Genomic DNA, 25,731 nt, shown 5'->3' with positions numbered 1-25,731 from the left:
ACATCCTCAGTTCCTACTGCAGAGTATACTAACACCATACAAGAAATGGAAGGAGGAAATTATTTTCTTGGCCCCAGTACTCATGTGCACAAGGGTTATGAAGATTCTTAGAAAATGATGTGTTGGAGGAGAGAGTTTAGAGGGAGATGATGAGAAAAAAGTGGTTGTAGCAGGTGTGTTACCCACCTCCCAACCTTCCAGCCCCAGGATCTCAGGAGGGCTATGTGCAGTGAATGCAAAGGTGAGGGAAGAGAGCATCTACGGTGCTTTTTCACAATCAGTAAGGAAGGTGCTTTTCCTTCTTCACTCCCACACCCAGACATTTCCTAATGGCTAACTGTGAGTGTGCATGCATGTAAATATGTGTGTGTAAAACTTCCAAGCGTGAGACAGTAACAGCTCTTTTAGGTTATTTTTATGAAATAACACAACAGAGAATTGTATGCAGTAAATTTAATAAAATAGAAAGAAATACACGTGAGGTTTCAACAATTGTCTTGCACTTTATAGGTAGAAATAAAGAATGAAGAGAGAAAAGTTATAATTGCAGTATCAATATGAGTGACCATTGCCAGGTTTCCTGGAGTTCTGTGAGCCAGATTTCTTGTGGAGGTTTATGACGACTCTTGACAGCTGTTGCTGTCATATATTGCCTCCTGGAAAACCAAAAGAAGGAGATGTCTTAAATTTAGAGTTGTGCCTTAAAAGTCACAGGTTTAAAATTAATTTTTCTTACTATTATTTTTATTTTTCTCTTAGTAGTTTTTAGACTGTATATAATTAGTATGTGTATTTGTATGGATGCCCCAGTGTGGGGGAATTTGAGGGTGGGGAGGGGGAAGTGGTTAGATGGGTGGGGCACACTTCATAGAAGAAGCAGGAGGGGGATGGGATAAGGGGTTTCTGGAGTGGGGAATGGGGAAAGGGGATAACATCTGAAATGGAAATAAATAAAAATGTCCAATAAAAAATTAATAAAATAAGAAAAAAAATGTCACAGGCTAAAATCAATTTTTATTGCTAGTATTTTTGTTCCTTTTTCTCTTATTAGTTTTTAGAATGTATAATAATTAGTATGTGTATTTGTGTGTGGTGTGCATGTATACCCACACATGTGTGGAAATCAGGGGACAACTGTTGGAAGCTAGTTATTTCCTTCTGCATTTACATAAGTGATATTACAGTGTTGGGCCTAACACAAGGTTCTAATCTCCATTTCACCTCCACCCTTCAGTCATGTACACAGGTGGAGGGCGTGAACAGGCCCTAAAGAGATTTACATACCTGAAGGCCAGAGGTGGAGCCAATTAAACATTCCTCCCCAGCCCCTCCCCCCTTCTCCCCTCCCCTTTTAACTCAGGTCGATCCTGGGTTTGAGGGGTATGCATCCAGATCCATCCACGATCCGCCATGTGAATAAACCAGTTTTGGAAACCCAAGGGCTTCCTCGTGTGTTGGGGCTGCGCCGCTATGAGGAACCGTGAGGAGCAGGGAGAGACTTTTAGTTAATGAACAGCCGGGCCCAACTTCCAGCTGGAGAAACCCAGAGCGTTTCCAGCCGACTACCCACAGTATGGCAGGAGGAACCTCGGGATCCCCAAGCCTTTTTTTCCCCCACATTACAGTTTACAAAAGAAAACAAATTAGAAGTTACCATCATCACGTTAACATTTTCCAGAGTCGCATTATCCTGGGCTAGAAAACATTGTTTGAATTCCGTGGCAGCATTTCTAGTAAGAGGTGTGTATATATATGGACTAAGCAATTGTAGATATTCGTCCTCAGACACAGACGAGTCAATTGTCTTGTTGATAATTTCATCTAGAATAATGCAGCCAGAACCTGGAAAGACATGGCATTTGTAGTAGATGGAGGTTTGAACTCATTAGCACTTGCCTATCATGACAATCATGCCCTTGAGTACAAGTGGAAGCACAGATTGGCAATGATGATGGAGCATTGCCAAATCTGGGACAGAAGATACAGGCTATAAAATTCTACTTTGAAACAACAAAGTCTGCCCCTAACATCCTACCACAAACTAAGCCACATCTCACACAACCTTAACTAACAAGGAAACTGAAGCGATGGCAGGCTGTTTTGCTGGGCACGGTAAACATTCTTCATTACTATCTCGAGTACATCATGGAATATGTTCAAACATCCTATAAATATTTCATCTAAAATATTATCCACATTGCTCTGTTAACTCCTAGCATCTGCATCACAAAGCAACATAAACAGAAGCCCTAGTACTTGAAGTGACCTCAGGCAGCCAGGCTAGGAGTGGGGCAGGAAGGAGCTCATTACTTTGATTCACTTGAACTAGTTCTATTAATGAGTCTTAATCTTATTTAAAATTTACTGAGCCCTTCACATTTTTTCAGCCCGTACCAAGTAAAAGTAGGCAATAAAAACAATGTACACTCTACAAACCACACTGCATGAGGGCCATTTATAACAATCACATTTTTTTTGAGACAAAGTTTCTCTGTGTAGCTTTGGCTGTTCTGGAACTCACTCTGCAGACCAGGCTGGCCTTGAACTCAGAGGTCTGCCTGCATCTACTCCTGAGTGCTGGGATTAAAGATGTGTACCACCATTGCCCAGATGACCATATTTATTTTTAAATTTGTGTTTTTAAATTAAAGTATAATTACATCATTTCTTCCCTTCCCTTTCCTCTCTCCAACCCCTCCATGTCCCATAATCTATCTATCTGTCTATCTATCTATCTATCCATCTATCTATCCATTTAGTGTTACTTGTATGTATATGATTTCATGGCTGATCATCCTCCTCACAACTTCATGTCTCATTTTTCTTTGTTTTAAAAAATAATATGCTGAGTATAATTATTGTTGCTCATTTTTCACTGATATAAAGCCATCCACGTGACCATGGGAAACCTACCATGAGCCACAACCCTGAAGAAAATTGACTCTTCCTCCCTCAGCAGCCAATCACTTGCCAAATCTTCACCATTAGGGGTAGGGCCTAATCAACTTGATCTTGTGAAAGTACTGGGAAAACAAACACTTCCTCTCTCAGTTCATCAGTACAACAGCCCACCACATGTCTAGAAGACAGTATTTTGCAGCAGTTCTCCCCAACCTCTGGCTCTTACAATCTTTCATCCCCCATTTCCACGGTGTTTCCTGAGTCTTGGAGAGGAGTATATGAGATAGATATCTCAGTTAGGGCTGAGCACTCAACAGTCACTTATTCTCTGTACTTTGATCAGGTTTTGGTGGGAGTGCGTTCATTATTCATTACTGGAAGAAACCCCCAGAAACAATGCAAGCTGCCCTCCCTACCAGCATGAATGCAAAGAACATGTAGATAAAGGAACACTAAAAGAATTCAGAACAATCTCTCATATATCTGTCACATAATGTCCAAGCTTTTTACCCTGGCATTAGATGCTACAGTGGGGAAGCAGCACTACTGGGAATTTCCCATTTCATTCCATGGTTAGAAAGACTCATGAATACATCCTCCAGGAAACCCATATGGGTCCACTGTTATGGGAGTACATTTATACCATCACCCCTTACTGCTGAAATATCTCATAATCAAACCTGAGCCTTGCCATGGATTTTAAAAGAGAAGTTTTCATAACGGGGCATTTTATGTGGTATTGACATGTGACATGCAGCTCCAACACAGGAATCAAACCCACAATTGAGATACCCTTTTTATTATCTGCACTAATGTTGATCCATGGAGTTACTATGTCAGACACTTTACACTAGTGCTCAGGTACAATGACTTCTTCCTGGAAGACACAGTAAGAATGTGTGGTCTGAAAGCACTCTTCCCTCTGCAGAACTTACCACTGGCATAGCAGCAAATGGGGATGGTGACCAACATGAACAGAACCACCAGCTTCATGTTGAGGCAGTCCCTGTGGTTTGGTTTGTTGTCCAAGACAGAAATCAGGAAACTCTGGAGTTGAGACCTGTATTCTTCTATTTATTGCTCAGGCAACCACCTTGGTCTCATCCAATAAATAAGAATGCATGTCACATGTTTAATATGGCACTGCACCAGGAAACATAAAAGAATAAAGAGCCAAAGAACACTGATTTCATTGAAGAAAGCAAGGGAACAGTTTTTTTTTTTTTTTTTTGAGACTCTGGAGGCCACTGTATTGACAATTGGCAACAGCAAAGTGTTGACAAGTGCTTCTAATGTCCAATGCAGATTAAAGCACTGTGGGTTGATTTAATCATCTGCTGTTCTGATTATTAAGGTGTTATCCTTTCCCTCTTCCCTTCCTCCCTTCTGCTCATCCTTTTCTCTCCTTATTTGCCTTGATAATATCATCTTTCATTTTCTTCCTCCTTCACTTTCTTTCCTGTCTACCTTTTCTCCCTTACAAACCTCAAGCTTCTTTATTCCTTGTCTGTCATTTTCTGTTAATTTCAGTGGTTTGAACGAGTTCATTATGGCATACTCACTCTGAAGGCAAACTTTCCTTTTGTTAACCTTTGTAAATCCCTTCGAGTTTGGGAAGGGGCTTACCAATTTTAACTCATTATTGAAAAGATCTGAAATCTAAAATCTCCTCAGGTCCTGTCCTTGGAAGGAATTACAATGCTTTTCTCTATAAGATTTATTTTAGACATTGGTAAAATGGGGGTTTGAATGACACTATGATGAGCTTTTATCAGGATAACAGATATTGTATGTAAAAAAAATCTGTCACATTTCATACTATAAGACAACCATTAATAAATGGGAGTTTCTGTGGCTGAAGAGATGGCTGAGCCATTAAGAGTACTTAGTGCTCTTGCAAAGGAACTGAGTTCAGTTCACTGCACCCATATAGTATCTCTCAATAACTCACTATATAGACCAGTGACATAATAATCAAAGCATCAAACATATGGCACAAAAAAGAATATTAAAAGATGCAAGGGAAAAAAGATCAAGTAACATATTAAGGTAGACCTATTATAGTGTGATCATTATACCAAAGACAATAAAATAGGCCCACAACAAGCAACGGGTTTGAATTAACAATTAAAAATCTGCCTATAAAGAAAAATCTAGGGTCAGACATATTCACTGCTGAACTTAACCAAAGTTCTTAGGAAGATCTAGTAGTAATACTACTCAAACCTCAAGAGTCTTGCCAAGTGGTGTGACCTATGAACTACAATACCAATCAATCAGTCAGGCAACATGGGCCCACTGATGTATGACTACTGATGGCATGACTATTGTGATGGTAACTAATCACTCTTTGGGTTGGATTTCAGGTTTGTTCCACAGAAGAAACTGATGTCTAGCACTGTAAACACAATAGATCTCCTCCAATGGCTGAGGAGATCTTTTCCCCTAGGGAGGAACAGACTGTTGTTGCTTAGCTGCATTTACATAGTGCCAAACTGCCCTCTAAATATTTCTGCTTATGTATACAGACAAATGCTACGCTTATCTTTAATCACAGAAGCTTCTCTGCACAGAACTGTTGTGAATACAGAGGCTCATGACCTTTCAAGTGCTGAGAATAAGTGTTGTTTGAGTGCTTAGCCCTAAGAAGACATTTGTATGAACTCCTTTAAGACTCAGGGAAGAGTTAGACCAGAATTCAGGGAACATATAAGAGCTAGACGATAGGGAGGAATGTTATGAAATGCTGTTATGAACACAACACAGCTGCACAAATCACAATCTCACAGCAGCTGCAGTTACTTTAAGTAGGCCTGTACAAAACTAGACCTAGCATCAGTCAGGCAAGACTCACTGTGCCATACCCAGCCCTGATGAACTATTTTCTACTGGAAGATTCTGGAGAAAGGCAGTCATTGTCTTCAGTTGAGTATTGTACTTTGGGTACACAGTTTGAGTGTGAAGTTCAAATAAGAATTGTTCCATAGGCTCATATATTTGAATGTTTGGTTTTCAATTGGTGGGCAGTTTAGAAAGGATTAGTGGATGTGGCCTTTTTGGAAGAAGTATGTCACTAGGGAAAGTTCTGAGGTTTTAAAAGCTCAGTTTTGCTTTCTCTCTACCTCCAATTTGAAGATACAATATATGGGCTCAGTTACTGCTCTAGTGCCATGCTTGCCTGCCTGTTGCCATGCTCCCTGCCATGATAGAGATGGACTAAACCTCCAAAACAATAAACAAGTGCCAAATTAAATGCTTTCTTTGAAACATACCATATACTATAACAAAATACTTGTCTGGGGGTTATTATTATGAAAATAAAATTTTAATTGTCTTATAGTTTAGGTGGTTAAGTGTCCAAAACTGAGAGGTCAAACTCATTTCTCTCATGATGAAGATTACATAAGATGGCATGTGTGAGTAGCTCATGAGATATGAATAACTCAAATTTCAAAACAGAGGGACTGAATTTCAAGCTGAGGGTTACATAATTGCCTTCAAGGGCAACATACAGTAACCTCTGAACCTTTTACTGGATTTCACCTCTTAAGGCTCCATAAAGATCACACACTATCACTGCTCTTGGAATAAGCTTTAGCTACAGAACTTTGGGTGTAGCATTCCACTGTAGTCTTCAAGGTACCATGTCTATTTCACAATGTTAGCTGTGTTCACTACCTCTGTAATAGTTTTTAAGTTCAAATCTGAAAAGCCCTCTAAGAGTTAAGAGGAACTCAAATGTGAGGCCCTGTAAAGCAAAACAAGCTAAAGAACAACTTTCACCTTCTATGTTGTGATTGTGGGATCAGCGTAGGTGGTATCTTATTTCATTCCCCAAATTTCCTGATGTCCTTTAGCCCTTTGGAGTGAATACCACATGTTGACATTTCACATTTTATCTTTATGTTGCCTTCTCCATCATTAAAATGAGATGTGCTTGGCTGGGTACTGGTGGTTCACGCCTTTAATCCCAGCACTGAGGAGGTAGAGGCAGGTGGATCTCTGAGTTTGAAGGTCCATTTTGGTCTATAGAGTAAGTTCCAGGATAATCAGGGCTACACAGTGATATCCTGTCTCAAAACAAAGCAAAGCAAAGTAAAGCAAAGCAAAACAAAACAAAGTGGCACAAGGGAGAATATTCATAGGAATACATACAGCAATAAACCTGGATTCATGCCAGAGAAGACGCCCTTAGTTACATGCTCATTAAACACAGATGCATGATGGACAGATGGATACTTTCCAAGATTACCTGGGATAAACCACATGAATCTTTAAAAAAATTACTTTATTTATTTATATTTCAGTCATTGCCACCCACTTTGGTCCCCCAACCCACAGTTTTTCATCCCATTCCTCCCCCCTTGCCTCCAAGAGGGTGCTCCTCACTCCACGAGACATCCCCCTTCCCTAGAGCCTCAACTCTCTTGAGGATTAATCACATCTTCTCCCACTGAGGCCAGACCAGACAGAAGTCTGCTAAATATGTGCCAGGGGCTCAGTTCAGCCCATGGGTTGGTTCAGTTCCTGGTTGGTGGCTTAGTCTCTGAGAGCTCCCTGGGGTCAGGTTTAACTGAGACTGTTGGTCTTCCTATGGGGTTGCTCTCCCTTTCAGCTTCTTCAATCCTTCCCCTAATTCAAGCATAGGGGTCCCTGGCTTCAATCCAATGGTTGGGTGTAAGTATCTGCTTCTGTTTCAGTCAGATGCTGGTAGTGGCTTTCAGAGGACAGCTATGCGAGGCTTCTGTTTGTAAGCACATCATAGCACAGTAATATCAGGTCTTGGTGTCCCCTCATGAGATGGATCCCTAGTTGGGCTGGGCATTAGACTGCCATTCCTTCAGTCTCTTCTCCATTTTTGTCCCTGGAGTTCTTTTAGATGGGAACAATTCTGGGCCAGGAATTTTGACTGTGGGTTAGTAACCCAGTCCCTACACTTGAGGCCCTGTCTATGTACTGGAGGTGGATCTTGGAGTTTTCTTTCCCCAATGTGACCATATGAATTTACTCTTTCCTTTTTCTTCAGTTATGTTTATTTATTTAAAGTGTTTTCATGTGTACCACAGTATATTCTGTAGGCCACAGGATGACCTTTGGAGTCAATTATCTTCTTCAACCATATAGGTCTCAGAGATAAAACTCAGGTTGTAAGGCTTAGTGTTTCTTTACCTACCCCATCAATATGGATTTTTACATGAGACAACTTTCATCCTTAAATGCTTGGCATTGTACCTGGGCACACATAAGTGAGGTGCTTCCATCACTTTTAGCATAAAGGATATGCCCTTTTGTTTTCAGAACTCACCTGTGGCTGTGAAAGCAAGACAGAGAATGTAGATAATAGTCACAGAAAGCTCAACAATAAACTGAAATTCAGGGAACCACTCCCTGAAAACCAAGAATGATCACTTGAAGGAAGGATTGGCAGAGATGCGAGCCCTAGGAACCACAGTACCAAAACCATGGGTGCAATAGTGGGCAAAGAATATGGTCAAGCAGAAAGTAATCAAGAAAAAGCTGTGATGTGTAGGCAAAATTCTCACCCACATCTAGCTATCTGTCAAGAAAAGTTGAATACATGATAATTGACTTTTTATGACTTGTGCCCTATATACTCTGTTTTATAAACAGGTTACTTTAGCTCTTGTCATCTCTTGCTGAATTTCACTCCTTGCAAGGATAATGAACAATCCAATCATTAAATGAGTGATTAGAACAAGTTGTAGAAGACTTGCCTTAAATGTTAGCAGCCCCTTCCTTTAGACTGAAGTCCTGGGCAGAATAAAAGAAAAAAATAGAGTCAGCATTGCTTTTTTTCTTACTGTTGCCCTGATGTGATGTAACCGCTTGGCTCCCCTAATCTCCTCCCATCATAATAAACTTAAAAAAATTGATTGGGAGCTTTGAGCTAAGGTAAATAATTCATTTATACAAACTATTTCTGTCAGGAATTTTATTAAATCTGACAGATATGAAAAGTGATGAATATAGTGGTAATATCCCACTTTAAACATGTATTCAAAGGTATGGGAGCACACACTACAAAGGTACATAATTAGTATTAGTTGACAATCATAAAAGGTTGAAAAATGGTAAATGTTTATTTGAGGATGGGTATATCTCTGGCTTTGGTAATTTATTGTAAGAATGATTATAAAGGGGATGGAATTGAGAACTTTATATACATACATACATACACACACACACACACACACACACACACATATCAATTTGTGTGGACACTAGCAATTTGAGGTGATTCTTTTCAAAGTTCCCTTGGATCATATGTTTTCCAATTTGAAAAAGCAAGGGCAAAAGAATGCCTGAGATTTTCTCTCAACATATATGTCTTCAACACACCCATTAATGAGTGTAGGGCCATTTTAGAGATCTTAGGGATGATTGATATTTGTCCCAATCTACCAGACACATGTATTATATTTCCAATAGTCACTTAAGAATTCTACCACCATAATAGTCAGTTCATCATACCCATGAAAATCAAAGTAGTGAAGAGTAACTAAGCTGTAGGCAGAGAAAAGCCATCAAACCTAGAGCCAAATTTAAGCACATTTCTGAACATTTAGAATAAACAACTAGTCCTTGTTGACAGATAAGATTTAATTTGATCTTCTCTGAGAAAGAGGTGATTAATTTCACTTGACTTACTTTGTTTTTCCTTTCAGTCACATATGTTGGTTTGAACTGTCAAGATTTGCTGCCACATCTCAACTTTTCTTCTGGTTGGGTTTAATGCATTTATTTTTTACCTGAGTGCTATAAAGTGGACAATATCATCAATTTCCTTTGCAGAAGTGGAAACTGAGGCTGTGAGGCCAAGCAACTTGCAGAAAATCCCACTGTAGAACCTGCCAGACTCCACTCTAGTCCTTAATCAATTCCTCTTTACTCCTCAATGGATAAATACATTCTGAGTGTGGAATGTTCAGACAACATTTCAGAATTCAAAACCAGGCATCTACCTGCCCCAACAGAGTAATAGGGTCTGGGGAGCACATCTGAATGAAGTGAAGGAGTACTTGCCTATCATTTCTGAGGCTGTAGGTTCAATCTCCAGCACTGAAAATCAAAAACACCAAAAAGCCTGCAGTCTATTCTAACAGAGCTGGGCATGGTAGCTGTGTCTATGAGCCAGCATATGTGAGGTAGAGGCACAAAGATCATCTGCTCATGTGTAGCCTGTGCTACACACAAAGACTGCACAGGAAAATGAAGGACTGAAGTTGTAAGTCATAGAATTCTGGCCTTGTATGTGTATTTTCCTTTGTCTGTTTCCCAGAACCACAGAATTAAGTGGGATTGTGAAGTTTTATATATTTCCCCATTTGTTTCAATAAGTCATTGCTATTTTTATGGATACTTCATTGAATCAGTAGCTCACTCTGGCAATGCAAACTTTCAAAATATTAATTCCACTGTTCCATAGGCATGGGGCATCTTTCCACTGTCAAGTGTCTTCTTCAACCTCTTTATTCAGGGTTTACATTTTTATTACAGAGGTTTTGTAGCTTTCTCACTGAAGTTTATTCTTAGCTACTTTAACTATATTGAGTGTGAGATTATTTTCCTAATACATCTATTAATTTTGATGTCTTTTGCTTGACTCTGACTTGAAGGACACCAGCCCTGTTTAAGTGTACACAGTCATCTTCCTGTCATCTCTTGAATTATTTTGATAATTAATTTGATCTTGGCAAATTATGTTTGAGTTGAATGATGGAAATAGTGTCGCAAATCATCCACACAACAAATAACAATTCATGGTTAATTTAACATGGGATCATCTCTCATTTCCAATCTATGTTAGACTCAATTAAAATTATCTTTTGTTGTACTCATTATTTTTTATTTTGTCTTTCTATTTTCTCCATTTTGCTTATAACTAAGATAAGCTGGGTTTTCAACCATGTGTCTGATCTGTACCTCTGCACCCGTTTTTCTTGAATGACACCATGAGTAGATAAACAAAATTGGTTCCAGCATAAAAAATGAACATGTGAGCCAGAGGTGTAAAACCTATTCTTAATGACACATGAATGCTTTATTTAATGTCAGAGTGATTTATGATATTTTCCTTCTCATCAGTGACCTGGAGCAGAAGAAAAGGGCAAAACTGATTTAGTGGATCTACCTGCCTGTCCCTATACAAATACCATACAGTTTTTATCACTACTACTCTGTAATACAATTTGAGGTCAGGGATGCTGATTCCCCCAGAAATTCTTTTATTGTTGAGAATAGTTTTTGATATCCTGGGGATTTTTTGTTATTCCAAATGAATTTGCAAATTGCTTTTTGCAACTCTATAAAGAATTTAGTTGGAATTTGATGGAAACTGCATTAAACCTGTAGATTGCTTTTGGCAAGATGGCCATTTTTACTATAATAATCCTGCAAATCCATGAGTGTGGGAGATCTTTGCATCTTCTGAGATCTTCAATTTCTTTCTTCAGAGTCTTGAAGTTCTTCCCATACAGATATTTCACTTACTTCCTTAGAGTCACACCAAGATATTTTATATTATTTGTGATTGTTGTGAAGGGTGTCATTTCCCTAATTTCTTACTTAGCCCGTTTATTCTTTGAGTAGATGAAGACTACTAATTTGTATGAGTTGATTTTATATCTGACCACTTTGTTAAAGTTGTTTATCAGCTGTAGGAGTTTTCTGGTAGAATTTTTGGGGTCACTTAAGTATACTAATATATCATCTACAAATGTGATATTTTAACTTCTTTTTAAATAAAATTTGTATCCCTTTGACCTCCTTTTGTTGTTTAATAGTTCTGGCTAGAACTCCAAGAACTATATGGAATAGATAGGGAGACAGTGACAGCCTAATCCCTGGTTTTAGTGGGATTTCTTCAAGTTTCTCTCCATTTAGTTTGATGTTGGCTACTTGTTTACTGTATATTGATTTTCCTATGTTTATGTATGGGCCTTGAATTCTTGATCTTTCCAAGATTTTTATCATGAAGTGATATTGGATTTTGTCAAATGCTTTTCAGGTTCTACTGAAATGATCATGTGGTTTTTATTTTTGAGTTTGATTATATGGTGGATTAAGTTGATGGATTTCCATATATTGAACCAGCCCTGCATCCCTGGGATGAAGCCTACTTGATCATCATGGATGATCATTTCAATGAGTTCTTTGATCTTGTTTGCAAGTATTTTATTGAGTATTTTTGCATTGATATTCATAAGAGGCATTGGTCTGAAATTCTCTTCTTTTGAGCCTTTGTGTGGTTTAGGTAAACATAATTGTGGCTTCATAGAATGAATTGGGTAGTGTTTCTTCTGTATTTATTTTGTAGAATAATTTGAAGAGTATTGGCATGAGGTCTTCTTTGAAGGTCTGTTAGAATTCTGAAGTAAACCCATCTGGTCCTGGACTTTTTTGGTTGGGAGACTATTAACGACTGCTTCTATTTTTTTTAGGGGTTGTGGGACTGTTTAGATAATTTATCTGATCCTGATTTAACTTTAGTACGTGTTATCTGTCTAGAAAATTGTCCATTTCATCCAGATTTTCCAATTATGTTGAGTATAGGCCTTTGTAGTATGATCTGATGAGGTTTTAGATGTCATTAGTTTCTGTTTTTAGGTCTCCTTTTTCAGTTCTGATTTTTATTAATTTAGATACTGTCTCTGTGCCCTCTGGTTAGTCTGGCTAATGGTTTACCTATCTTGTTGATTTTCTCAAAAAAAAAAAAAAAACAAAAAACAAAAAAACAAAAAAACAAACAAAAAAAAAACCCCACCAGTTCCTGGTTGTGTTGATTCTTTGTATAGTTCTTTTTGTTTCTACTTGGTTGATTTCAGCCCTGAGTTTGACTATTTCTTCCCATTTACTCCTATTGGGTGTATTTGCTTCCTTTTGTTCTAGAGCTTTCAGTTGTGCTATAAAACTACTAGTGTAGTCTCTCCCCAGCTTCTTTTCATAGGCAATCAGAGCTATCAGTTTTTCTATTAGTATTGCTTACATTGTGTCCCATAAGTTTGGATATGTTGTTCCTTCATTTTTATAGAATTCTAAAAAAGTCTTTAATATTATTTCATTATTTCTTCACTATCCAGATTATCATTGAGTAGACCATTTTTCAGCTTCCAAGTGTTTGTGGGCTTTCTATTGTTTTTGTTGTTATTGAAGACCAGCCTTAGTTCATGGTGATCTGATTTCAATGTTCTTGTATCTTTTGAGGTCTGTTTTGTGACCAATTACATGGTCACTTTTGGAGAAGGTTCAATGAGGTATTGAGAAGAAGGCATATTCTTTTGTTTTAGAATGAAATGTTCTGTAAATATCTGTTAAATCCCTTTGGTTTATAACTTCTGTTAGTTTCACTGTGTCTCTGTTTAGTTTCTGTTTCCATGATCTGTCAATTGCTGAGAGTGAGGTGTTGAGGTCTCCCACTATTATTGTGTGAATTGCAATATGTGCTTTGAACTTTAGTAAAGGGTTTTTTTTGTTTGTTTTTGTTTTTTATGAATGTGTGTGTCCTTGCATTTGGAGTATAGATGTTCATAATTGAGAGTTCATCTTGGTATATTTTTCCTTTGGCAAGTATGAAGTGTTCTTTCTTATCTTTTTTCGATAACTTTTGGTCAAAAGTTGATTTTATTTGATATTAAAATGGATATTCCAGCTTGTTTCTTAGGACCATTTGCTTGGAAAATTGTTTTCCAGCCTTTTACTCTGATGTAGTGTCTGTCTTTGTCACTGAGGTACATTTCCTGTATGGAGCAAAATGCTGGGTCCTGTTTACATATGCAGTCTGTTAGTCTATGTCTTTTTATTTGGGAATTGAGTCCATTGATGTTAAGAAATATTAAGAAAAAATGATTGTTGCTTCCTGTTATTTTTGTTATTAGAGGTGGATTAGAGGTAGAATTATGTTTGTGTGGCTATCTTCTTTTGGTTTAGTTGGAAGACTACACTCTTGCTTTTTCTAGGTTGTAGTTTCTCTCCTTGTGTTGGAATTTTCCTTCTATTATCTTTTGTAGGGCTCGATTTGTGGAAAGATACTGTGTAAATTTGGTTTTGTCATGGAATATCTTGGTTTCTCCATCTATGGCAATTGAGAGTTTTGCTGGGTATAGTTGCCTGGGCTGGCATTTGTGTTCTCTTAGGGTCTGTATTACATCGATCCAGGATCTTCTGGATTTTATAATCTCTAGTGAGAAGTCTGGTGTAATTCTGATAGGTCTGCCTTTATATGTTACTTGACCTTTTCCCCTTACTGCTTTTAATATTCTTTTTTTGTTTTGTGCATTTGATGTTTTGATTATTATGTGACACAAAGAATTTCTTTTCTAATCTAGTCTATTTAGAGTTCTGTAGGCTTCTTGTATGTTCATGAGCATCTCTTTCTTTAGGTTAATGAAGTTTTCTTTTATAATTTTGCTAAAGTTGTTTACTGGTTCTTTAATTTGGGAATCTTCACTCTCATCTATACCTATTATCCTTAGGTTTAGTCTTCTCATTCTGTCCAGGATTTCCTGGATGTTTTGGGTTAGAAGCTGATTGCATTTTACATTGTCTTTGATTGTTGTGTCCACTGTTTCTATGGTATCTTCTGCACCTGAGTTTCTCTACTATCTCTTGTATTCTGTTGGTGATGCTTTCCTCTATGACTCCTGATCTCTTTCCTAGGTTTTCTATCTCCAGAGTTTTCTCCCTTTGTGATTTCTTTATTGGTTATTTTTCCATTTTTAGATCCTGGATGGTTTTGTTCAATTCCTCTACCTGTTTGGTTGTGTTTTCCTGTAATTTTTAAAGGAATTTTTTTGTTCCTCTTTATGGGCTTTTACCTATTAACCTTATTCTCCTGTATTTCTTTAAGGAAGTTATATATGTCCTTCTTCAAGACCTCTATTGTCATCATGAGAAGTGATTTTAAACCTGTCTCTTGCTTTTCTGATGTGTTGGGTTATCCAGGACTTGCTATGGTGGGAGAACTGGGTTCTGATGTTGCCAAGTAGCCTTGGTTTCTGTTTGTAAAGTTCTTATGCTTGCCTCTCTTTATCTGGTAATTTTTGGTGTTAGTTGATCTCGTTCTCTCTGACTGGAGCTTGTCACACCTGTGTGCCTGTAAGTCTGTGATCTTAGGTGTGTCACTACTCATGGGAAGACTAGCTCTCTCTTGGGCAGGGTTTGGGTGAGGAGGGCTCTGGGACAGCCTTAGCTGTGGGGTACAGATGGAGACCAGAAGGTTTCTGTCTCTAGCTGTTCGACTGATCCTGTGCCCTGTTCACTCCTGGCTGGTCCAGGTTTGGACAATTATGCTGGGGGCCAGCCCTGGCGTGGGGTGAGAGGGGAGGTGCAGCTGCTTCTTCTTTCTTCTCTTCCTCCCACCAGTTCTTCTTGCTTCAGCCCCTATGCTACTGTAGCTGGTCTGCAGTCAGTGATCCTGTGGCCAGAAATTGGCACTTGCATCCCAGCCCTAAAACCAGCAAGGGGCTAAGTAAATAGCCTTGTGCTATCCTAAAAGCTTCTTCTGAGGGTAAGAAACTGCAGGCTAGGGTGAATAACACCTGCAGTCTAACAGCAGAGGGTTAGGCAATGTGGCCTTTGTTCTATCTCAGCAGAAACTGCTGGAACTGCTGAGTCACAGGAAGAAAAGACACTTAGAAAAGTTGCTATACTTGAAGAAGTTAAAGAAGAGTCAGCCCTGGGCTTGGGGACTAAGGTGGTTAATATTGGTCTGCCTCTCTAGGGAAAAGTAGTGGTTTTGTTGGAACAGGGAGGATTAGCTAGGACTTATTGCATAGCCATAACCTATTGGTAGAAATCTGTATAATTAATATCAAGATGAAGTTATAATTTCTTAAATGGTACAAAACTTACTTTGATTTCAAATTCAAGGATTTCATTGGCATAAGCTTTTTATTGATATAAAAGTGAGATGAATATTGATACTCATGGGCATTGTGCCTGTATAACACATTTAGGAATACAAGGAATACCCAGTCCTTCTTTAACTTTTTTAACTGATTTGGGACGATTAGCCTATGAGTTAAGGGACTATAGCAAATTCATGGCTTCGAATTTATTGTTAGGGTGTTTGTCATATTTTATTTAGAAATAGCTGAGAGAAGTTAACAGACAACAGTCCAGGTTACCTTACATGGATAGTTGGTTTTCAAAACATCAGAAGTCCATAGAATTGACGTTACAAATATTTCTATATTAATGTTCATTTTGATTAGACACCTGTCTGCTCCTGACAGCTTCCTGTCATGGATTCTAAGAAGAAATTGAGCATCCTTGGAGTTACTCCAGTTGTGCGGTGAAAGCCACTAGGCAAGAATTGCCTCTTTCCATCTACAGACAAATTACTGTCCAGAAAAGGACACACTTGTAGAATAGTCGACTGATTATATCTGCCTAGACAGAGTAATCAGCCCTTAATAATTCTGTAGCACTAAGGTCTGTCAGATAATTCTGGGCCAGAAGGCTGAAGATTTGATGCTCCAATGTTTGGTAATATAGGGGCTTTCAAGGTGTTCAGCAGTCTCTATAAATTGGCTAAGTCTTAGAAGCTATGTTTTGTGCTTCCCATAATTTCAGTTAACTCAGTCATTCTGGACTTCTGATGGGGTTGAAGACCTATAGTCTCATAGCTAATCCTGGCTATTTACTTTGAGAGAAAAGATCTGAGTGGATGGTTTTCAGCTGACATTCATTCTGAAGCCAAGAAAAAAACCAGGTTCAAAACTAAGTGTTTTAGTTAGGAAAGATGACAGAGGTTCTGGCTAGTTAACAAAATGCTGGACTGCGTATTAGGAATATCTTGTACCTCAATGGTACAGTTAGGAATAATTATGCTCTAATTATATTTTAAGAGAAAAAGTTTTATTTTAACAAGAAGGGTGATATGTAGGAGGAGCTAAGGGGGAAGGAGTACTGAGAGGAAGAGACGGAGTAAGGAGAGGAGAAGATGAAGGGGAGGAGAAGCTAGGTGATGAGAGAGAGAAAGAGAAAGAAAGGGGGGGCATGGAGGCAGATGTTTACGTGTCTCCACCAGTCAAAGATAGTTTATATATCTAGGTTGGCTATTGGGTTACACTTCTGATTGAGCATTACCAAACTTATAAAGCCTTTGATTAACAAGTAAAAAATTGTATAAAAGCAAAAAGGAAAAGGGGGCATGGGATATGGGTTTTCTAGGGAGGGGAAATGGGGAAAGGGGATGCCATCTGAACTGTAAATAAAATATAAAATAAAAAAGAAAGTTTAAAAAAAAGAAAAGTTGCTATAGAGTTTATTAAGTGTAAAAAGTATCCCATGAAAGCTATCTGAGGGGAAAGGTGGAAAGGTCCTGATTGGGGAAAAGGAATAGATTCTAACAAAGTAAAAATTCTAAGGGAGAAAATTTCTAGGCAGGGAGAAGAAAATGAAAGGACGAAGGGCTCCTAATTAAGGTCTACAACTACAACTACTCTACTGTTACTGCTAATGACTACTACTGCTAATGACAACTACTCTCTTTGTCTTTGTCTTCAGTACTTATGCATCTTTCAGAGTACATGGTCACATGTTACAAAGTTCATCATGAATTCACACCAAAATTCGAGTCATAAATTGTAATTGAAGTTTACAACACAGAATGTTTACATGAATACCCATTAGGAGTAATTATATAACTAGACATTCATCACCTGTCTAGCTCCACAGGTTCTCTGAAAGTTTGAAACTATAACTTAAGAAATTAGTGAAGTTTTGTATAGATAAACTCAGGCAATATTTTCTCTTCTGTCCTGGTACCTATAATAAATTGTTGATTCTCTTTTAGTGACCCTTGGTTAATTGTTTTACAACTTCTTGAAATGTGCTCTGAGCAGGGAAAAGTCTGGTTACTATCTCTCTCGGGCAATTAACTGATGACACTCTGGAGACTGGCAGAGTTCTCATTGCAGTTTTGACTATGCCTGAGGGACTTAATAGGAGTCCTGTTATAAAAGAGCTTAATAATTGTTGATATAATTTTAGGAATTCTTATAGGATCATCATTAAGACTTAAGAAGTCATCTATTTGTCTATATAGCATCACTACAAGACCGTACATCTTTGTGGATTTGCAGAGATCTGCTACAAAGGGTGGGCTATTGCTTAGTGATTGTTACATATATTTAATAATAGTAATAATGGGGAAAACATATTAATAGCAGGAATCTTTCCTAAAATCACATCTCCACAGCCTTGCTGGATGGAGCACACTTGTCGAAGATTATATAATAATCTGAGGCAAGCATTTCAGGATGATCACCTGCTAATTATTAGCTTGTCCCATTATGGTGGAGGAGGAGGAGAAAGAAGAAGCTGCTTCTCCCCCCTCTCACCCAAGCTGGGGGGCGCTGGCCCCAGCATCTGTACACTTGAGGATTTGAAGGAGGGGACCAGAAAGAATGAGTCACTCACTGGTAGCTCTAACTGACTATACCCTCTGATTCCAAATCCAGCTTCCATCCCAGCACATAGTATGTCTGGTTGGCTAAGAGGTTGAGTATCTCTCCTAGGGAAGATGGACATTGAGTTGCCTGAGCTCTACATGGTGGGGCTCAAATATCTTTCTCTTTCCATGCATACTTGATAACTAGTCCCTAAATCCTCATTTTGGTAAGTAGGTAATGGTAGTGTTACAAGTCAGGAACTCACAGAGATATTTAATTTTAGATCTGAAAGTGATATTTGCCTCTCCTAAAAGTTTGTATGTTGTTTAATGTCTGCTTTCAACTGAAAATGGTGACAAACATCATATGTTCAGTGGAACATTTGTTAAAGTTAGGTTGTATATGCATACAATGATTTACTAAGCATTTATTCTGTGACTATAATGTAAAGACAAGGACTGTATGGGCCACACCTTGAACTTATCAGGTTCTAGATATATTGAGTAGAGAAGTCTTCAGAAAGAACCATGAATTTGCTTGAAGGAGATATCATTGGAAATGCAAGAGACAAGAGAAGATGCTGACATGGCCTATCTTTGATATGGAAAAGGGAAGGAATAAGATGTGTCTTCTCAGAGTTACTACAGCAGGACAGAAAGAAGAATCTTTATGTAAAAGGATCATGCAGAAAATTGTGAGGTGTCTACAAGGAGATCTCAAGGCACACTAGAGGAGTCAAGGCTACAGGATCTATCTAAATGATAGTGTCAGTATCCCTGAGGGTGAATTCAAGGAGGAAGAAATAGTTGAGTGCATACTCTAGATCCAGAGACCTGTCTTTGACCCTGGTCCTGCCAATTACTATTTGTGTCATGAGGTTCTTTACCTAAAACCCTTTAGGCCCATGTCTTGTAGCTTGGGCACAACTGTAAACCTACCTCAGAGGCCAGTTATATTGTTTTTAATTTTACTACAGAAAGATCATAATCATGTCTTCTTTGGAATGCCATTTGTATCTCATTTTCTTCTCCCAAGTGTACTGAATAGTGGGATAAATTTTATTCTTTTCTACATGAAAGGTTACATGCTTGTAAACATTAAAGAAGACTTAGAAGTGTGTCTGCTATTTTGCAGGGGATATATAAAATTTCCATCAGGCTTTGTTGAACATTTATTTTTAGTTTTCAATTGACAGATATTCATTGTACCTAGTTCTGGGTATTATGCAAAAAATCCTTTTAGTCTATCATATGCTTTTGGTTATCAATGTCCACTCTGTCCTGATTGTTTCCTCCTCTTCCTTGCTAATACAGGCTTGTGGCTTGATGTATCTATATAAAATCTAGGGCCTACTCTGAGGAGAAATCATGCATCTTTTGTCCTTTTGAGTATGGAGTTTTTCATTTAAAAATGACGCATTGTCAAGTAAAATGACCCATTTCATTTTACTTTATGTCTGAGTAAAATATCATTATGGATGCATATCACATTTTCGTCATCGAATTATTTGGTGATGAATACTCAGTCTCATTCAATAACTACATTATTGTTGCATACCAAATATTTCTTTGATACATTGACTCGGAGTAATTTATTCATATACTCATAAGTGGTATAGTTGGACCATATTATAGGTCTTTTTTTGGAAACTCCACCACCTTTCATGGTATTCATGTTTTCATTATCAGTGTATAAGGCTTTTGTTTATGTATACCCTCAGTATTATTTGTGGTCATTTTTTTTTTTTTGATGGCCTCTCTGACTAGATTGAGAAGGAATTGCAAAGCGTTTTTAATTTACATTTTCTTGGTGCTTTACCATATGTAAAACTGCTTTCAAATCTGTATTCAATAAGTATACAACACTTAGCTCATTAGCCCATTTATTGAATAGATGACTTGTTTTGTTGGTATCTATTTCTGCAACTTTATATATGCTAGATGTAGATCTGTATAATCTTTAACCAACATTTTCCCCATTATATAAATTGTATCTTTATTCCAGTGACTGTTTTATATAAAAGGCATTTAAGTTCCATTCAACACTGTCGGTCAGTTGTTGGAATTTTTTCTTGTCTCAAAAGAGTTCTTTTCAGAAAGTCACTACCTATTTTGTGTCATAAAATGTTGTGTCTGTTTTTCTAGAGGCATTTCAAACTTTCAGGTCTTACTTTAAGACATTTAATACACTTTGAATTGATTTGGTGCTGGGTAAGAGATACTATCTAGGTTATTTATTTTTGAGACAGGGTCTCACTGTGTACTCTTGGCTGTCTTGGAATACACTACCTAGACCAGGTTGGCCTGGAACTCACAGAGTTCACTAGCCTTTGCTTCCTGAGCACTGAGATTGAACCTTGTTAGTTTTAATTTTTTATATAGTTATACCAGGTTCTAATTATTGTTTGTTGAAAGAACTATCTTTATTCCACTGAAAATCTGTACAACAGTGATTCTGCTGATACTTGGCCATAGGATATCTTTCCATTTGCTAGTGTCTCTTGTAATTTTTCCTTTAGCATAATGTTTTAATTGTGAATGTCTGTCCCTTCTGTGGCTAATGCTATTCCTAAATATTTCATTTCATGTTGATTTGATTTATGTATGTATGTATGTGAGAGAGCATTGGTGGTCTTGTGCCACGATGTGTGTAGAGATATCAGTTTTGGACTTCCACCTGTTGCGGCAGAGTCATTCACTGTTTCTGTCATGCTGACTTCTTGAGACTGTATGACATACAGATCTCAGTTCCAGCATCCTATCTCTGTATCTCATCACCCTGCAGGTGTACTCTGCATTGTATTTCTACTTCTGGCTTTTTGTATAGACTCCACAGATTAAATTATACTCTACAGGCTTGCACAGCAAATACCTTTACCTTTATAGTCTTCCCACTCCACATTCTACAGTGTTCCTGAGTTGTGCATGAGGGCAGAACATAAATATTTTATTTAGGTCAGGACACTTCACAATTACTTATCCTGCACTTTGACCAGAAGTGAGTATCTGTGTTGATTATTGTCTGTTATAAAATGAAGCTCTAAAAAGGGTTGAGAGTATCACTATTCTTTGGATAGAGAAATAAGGAAGTAGAAGGTAGTTTGATAATCTTTCTACAAAAAAAGAAAACAGTAATAGGTTCTCCTCTAGGGTTTGTGACTTCTTCAGCCACAAGTTCTTGGCCTTGTTTACAGTGCCAGGAATAAGTTCAATCAGAAAGCTATTGGTTACTATCATAACACTCACACCACCCTGGCACCAATGGTATATCCTGCCAGGTCAGTTACTCATTGTTGTAGCTCTCAGGACTCATGGATGGGCAAAACAATTGATTTTTTTTTTTACTCAGCAGTTAATATAGTTCATATAGTAGTTCATATAGTAGTCATTGCTCAGGCCCTGTGATTCAAGTGTGTGGTCAAGGTTATTAACATCTAGTTCTTGAGGGTAACTAAGAGCAATGAGGACATTTTATTTTATTTTGGGCATCTATGAGACTTCTTTGACTGGCAATTCAAATGGTGGGATCCTGAACCTGGCAATGTACTTTTGTTTGATAATCATGAATTCTCCATACAGAGGGGCTTCATTTCAACTCTTGTTTTGTATGTATATGTGGATGCTTCTCAACTACCAAGTTTTCATGTAGCTTTTCTAAACATCCTTAGTGTTAGTTATCCCTGCTCTATCCTACTTTCTTTCCTATACTCCCAACCTCTTCCCATTTAAACTTGTCCCCACAGTATCCCCTTCTTTTCTTCTTTTCTTCATGCCACCTTGTTCTGCTATTCTCCTTCCCTTCAGTGTTCTACTTACAATGTCTCTTTCTAGTTGCCTGATTTCTGAAAGTGCTTTGAGTTAATAACACATATCTAAAGATTTAAAGCTAAGATCTACAAATGAAAGATCACATGACATTTTCTTTCCAGGATTGCATTTTCTCATTAGGTATGTTGTTGTTGTTTTGTTTTTTAACAGATCCACTTATTTACCTGCACCAAATTACATTTCATTGTGCATATGTACCATACTGTTATTATCTAATCATTATCTGATGTTCATCTGAATTATTTCCATTTCCCAGCTATTATGAATAGAGCAGCAATGAGTGGGCAGTGTAGTAGTTTACAGGGCCTGTCCAGTCTATATGTCAGGAATGGTACAGCTGGGTCATATGGTAAGTTTATTTATAGAATTATGGGGAACCTTCACATTGACTTTCATAGTGGTTCTACCAGTTTGTATACCCCCTAACCATCAACAAGGGCTTACTTTTTAAAAATATTCTTGCCAGAATTTTTTCTTTTTTGATCACTTGATGATGGCTGTCTGATCATGGTGAGATGGAATCTCAAAGTAATTTTCTTCTGCACAGTACATGCTGAACTGTTTCTCTAGTCCAAGTCAATTCTTTACACATTATAACTGTATTATTTAATGTCAGGATTATTTCTGATGTCTTTCTTTCCATTGGTCAGAGAGAGCAGAAGATGCCAAGAACAAAGGTTGTATATGACAGTAAAGGAGCCACACATGTACCTAGGTGTATGCTTTCATTCCTAGTTCATGGCCAGTGTTCTTCAGCCAAAATAAAGAAAGTACTCTGACGGTAAAAGGGAACATTATGTTTGTGCCAAAGACATAATGTCTCAGACCTAAATGAACTTGGGTTGTTATATGCTGGTGTCACCTTCAGGGCCTTCTCATTCATTTTTAAAGCACCCCACATAAAGTACAGGTGTCTAGAATAAAGAGGCTAGACTTACTTCAATTTTTGTGACTCCTGATGGTACCTTGTCACTGAAGAATCAAATGACAATAACTTGTTCCAGAAAGGGTACATTAGAGATGTTGATCCCCAATCTGCACTAGATAGTCTTCATGCTTCAAAATAAGCTCTGAAACTAGAGCATTCTAGCACTCCTCAGTGTCCCCATATCCTGCTGCTACTGGACGCACTCAGCATAGTGTGGCCACAAAATGTCCTATATCAGACCAAGTGTATGCAAGCCACCTTCTAGGACAAATGTAGTGCAATTAGAAATTTCTCATGGTAGTGCTTTGAAGAAAATCACGTTTTATGAGAGAATAAAGGATCTGACGAAAGAGAATTAGATATGTGTATCCATTGGGTTATAGACGGCTTACTGAAACATTTATGCTGAGGTGTACTGTTTGTGATGCTGCTGATTGTATCACAGTCCTGGAAGAGTTTTTATTTTACAATGTTTACTTGCAAAGCCATAAAAGGCAGGTGTGCTAGTAACCTAAATTTTCTGAAGCACTTTCATACTCTCCTTTACAGCACTCATCCATCAAGCTGGTGGATATGAACCATGTTTAAAACAGTAGGCAATAGGCATCCTTTAAAACCCCTCTTTTCCTTCTGTCTAATTTCTCCTGTGCCCTGAAATGATACAAAGCCATGATTGCTTTACTGGGGAAGAAAATGTAGAAATATTCAGAGAGGTATCAGGAAGAGACATTAAGTGTAAATGAGTGTGTGGTTTTGATTAGAACTCAAGCTTGCAAGTTCGAAACTTAGAGAATTCGTGTTGTATTTCACGTGAGGAATGAAGAGCACAGTGAGTGTCCTTCAGTAATGCTCATGACAGCCAGTGTTTTTCTTTCAGAATCTGAAACTTGTCATAAGTAGTGCCATAGGTTGAATGGGGAAGCTACTGAGTTGGCGTGCTTAGGCAGTGAATGCTACATTATACAGGGGTAGCAATGAGACAGTTTAGTGTAGTGGCCACAGAAGAATTCAGTGCTTCTTATCATCTTTAATGATTTTTGTTTATGGAAACAGAAATGGGAAAATTACTTTCAGGGCAGTGCAGAATGATGCTTGACCAAACACAGTGTTTGTCGGTTACCTATTGCCATCATTGAAAAGGCAATTTTTTGGTTGTTTGTTTTTCTATTTTTCTATTTTATATAATTAGCAAAACAGTGCTTTTATAAGAATCCACAAAAGTTTCTAGAGAGCATACAAGTTCCAAAACTGTCCTGGGTTTGTGTTACATTCAGTTTTCTAACGGTGCAGTCAGATCAGTGTAGCAGGCAGACATGATGTGGTATCTCATTCTCTTTGGTAAAACAATTCTTCTTACTTACCTCTCACAGTATCACTTTGATATCCACTTTGTGCAGGGCCTGCACTTCCTGGGATGTCAGATATTAAGGCTGGATCTACAATAGGCAAGGATTGCCCAGAGTTGTGACAGCTCCTGGGCCCTCACCCCCACTTTAGCATGACACAGTGACCTCCAACTAGGGGTCTCCAGGTCCCTTTGGTTTATAGAGGAAGCAATTGCTGGAGGAATGGTAGAAACCGAGGCAATCTCTACAAGAGCCCAAATGGCCACACTGTGGTGTGATTGGGCCAAATCCAGTGGCTACTACATAGATCCCATTGGTCGGTCGATGATTACTGCAGATATGAACCCCTTGCTCCCTAACTTAAGAGGAAAGGAAGGTTTGGGGTCCAACACTGAAGGAGAAGGTCAGTGAGCACTAACGACACTAGACATTGATTCCCTGACAAACGTTTGCCATCAAAAAGATGCGGCCACATAAACTGAAGCAGGATTCGAACACTATACATTCAAGAGTATCTTCAGACATTCTTTAACAGCTTACTAACAGAAAAACCAAGACCACTACCACCTACAGTGACATATTATTTTAGTGAACATCAGAATGTTAGGGCTAATCTTCATTCCTGTGGATACAAGGCAAAAATAATTCAAAACACAAACAAAAAATTTAGATGGGGACAGAGAAAGCAGCTGCCAACAGATTTCATGAAACCCATTAAATTCTGAAAAATTAAGTATTTTATATTTATATTGCTTCATAAAAAAATGCCCACTGGAGCTACTTGTCCAGATGGGTGAGTGAGGATACCATACAGTCCAGTAGGGAGAGGAAACAGCTCCCAGAGTGTCCAGCTTTTTTCACTGAAAGGGACTATGGGAATGGGGAATGAAGGTGGGGGTGAAGAGAAGCTCTAAATAGTTAAAGTATTAAGGAAACCAAAATACAGGTTCCCAGAATTTAATACACTCTAGGTTATGAAAAGTCCCACTTACTTCCTAGAGCTCACCATTTCTCTGATGAGAGTAGACAGGACTTCTAAAAACTCAATGACTGTGCTTCTAATGTTGCAGAGCCACACTCCAGTTTCTAGAAAGCTGTACAATCTTCTCATGGCTTGGAATCCTCTTGGTTACATCCTCAAGACCAGAACAAATCCTGTGGAATTCTCTCAAACCTTTGGAAGCAGTGAGAGAGTGCCACAGCTGTCTTTGGTGTAGTGTGTGTGTGCACGTGCGTGCATGTGTGCGCGTGTGGGACTAAGGCATGAGAGACAGGCCAAATGACGGGGAAAGGGGAGTCTTTTGGTTTCCTTA

At 38.2% G+C, this 25,731-nt stretch overlaps 1 protein-coding gene across 1 annotated transcript; it reads right to left on the bottom strand.

Annotated features, from left to right (window-relative positions):
• Positions 1-588: 588 nt before the first annotated feature.
• Positions 589-3,973, bottom strand: LOC117700260 (secretoglobin family 2A member 1-like). Its single transcript, XM_034492185.2, has 3 exons — positions 3,837-3,973; positions 1,655-1,842; positions 589-656 (listed from the first exon to the last, which is right to left on the bottom strand). Exons 1-3 carry the CDS (start codon positions 3,892-3,894, stop codon positions 615-617), a joined length of 288 nt encoding a protein of 95 aa, XP_034348076.1. The 5' UTR covers positions 3,895-3,973; the 3' UTR covers positions 589-614.
• Between the last annotated feature and the right edge of the window lie 21,758 nt (positions 3,974-25,731).

Source organism: Arvicanthis niloticus, chromosome 1 (genome assembly GCF_011762505.2).
Source record: "Arvicanthis niloticus isolate mArvNil1 chromosome 1, mArvNil1.pat.X, whole genome shotgun sequence".
NCBI classification, from domain to species: domain Eukaryota; kingdom Metazoa; phylum Chordata; class Mammalia; order Rodentia; family Muridae; genus Arvicanthis; species Arvicanthis niloticus.
Note: the sequence above shows the minus strand (reverse complement) of the source record. Positions and strands in the feature narration are given on the sequence as shown.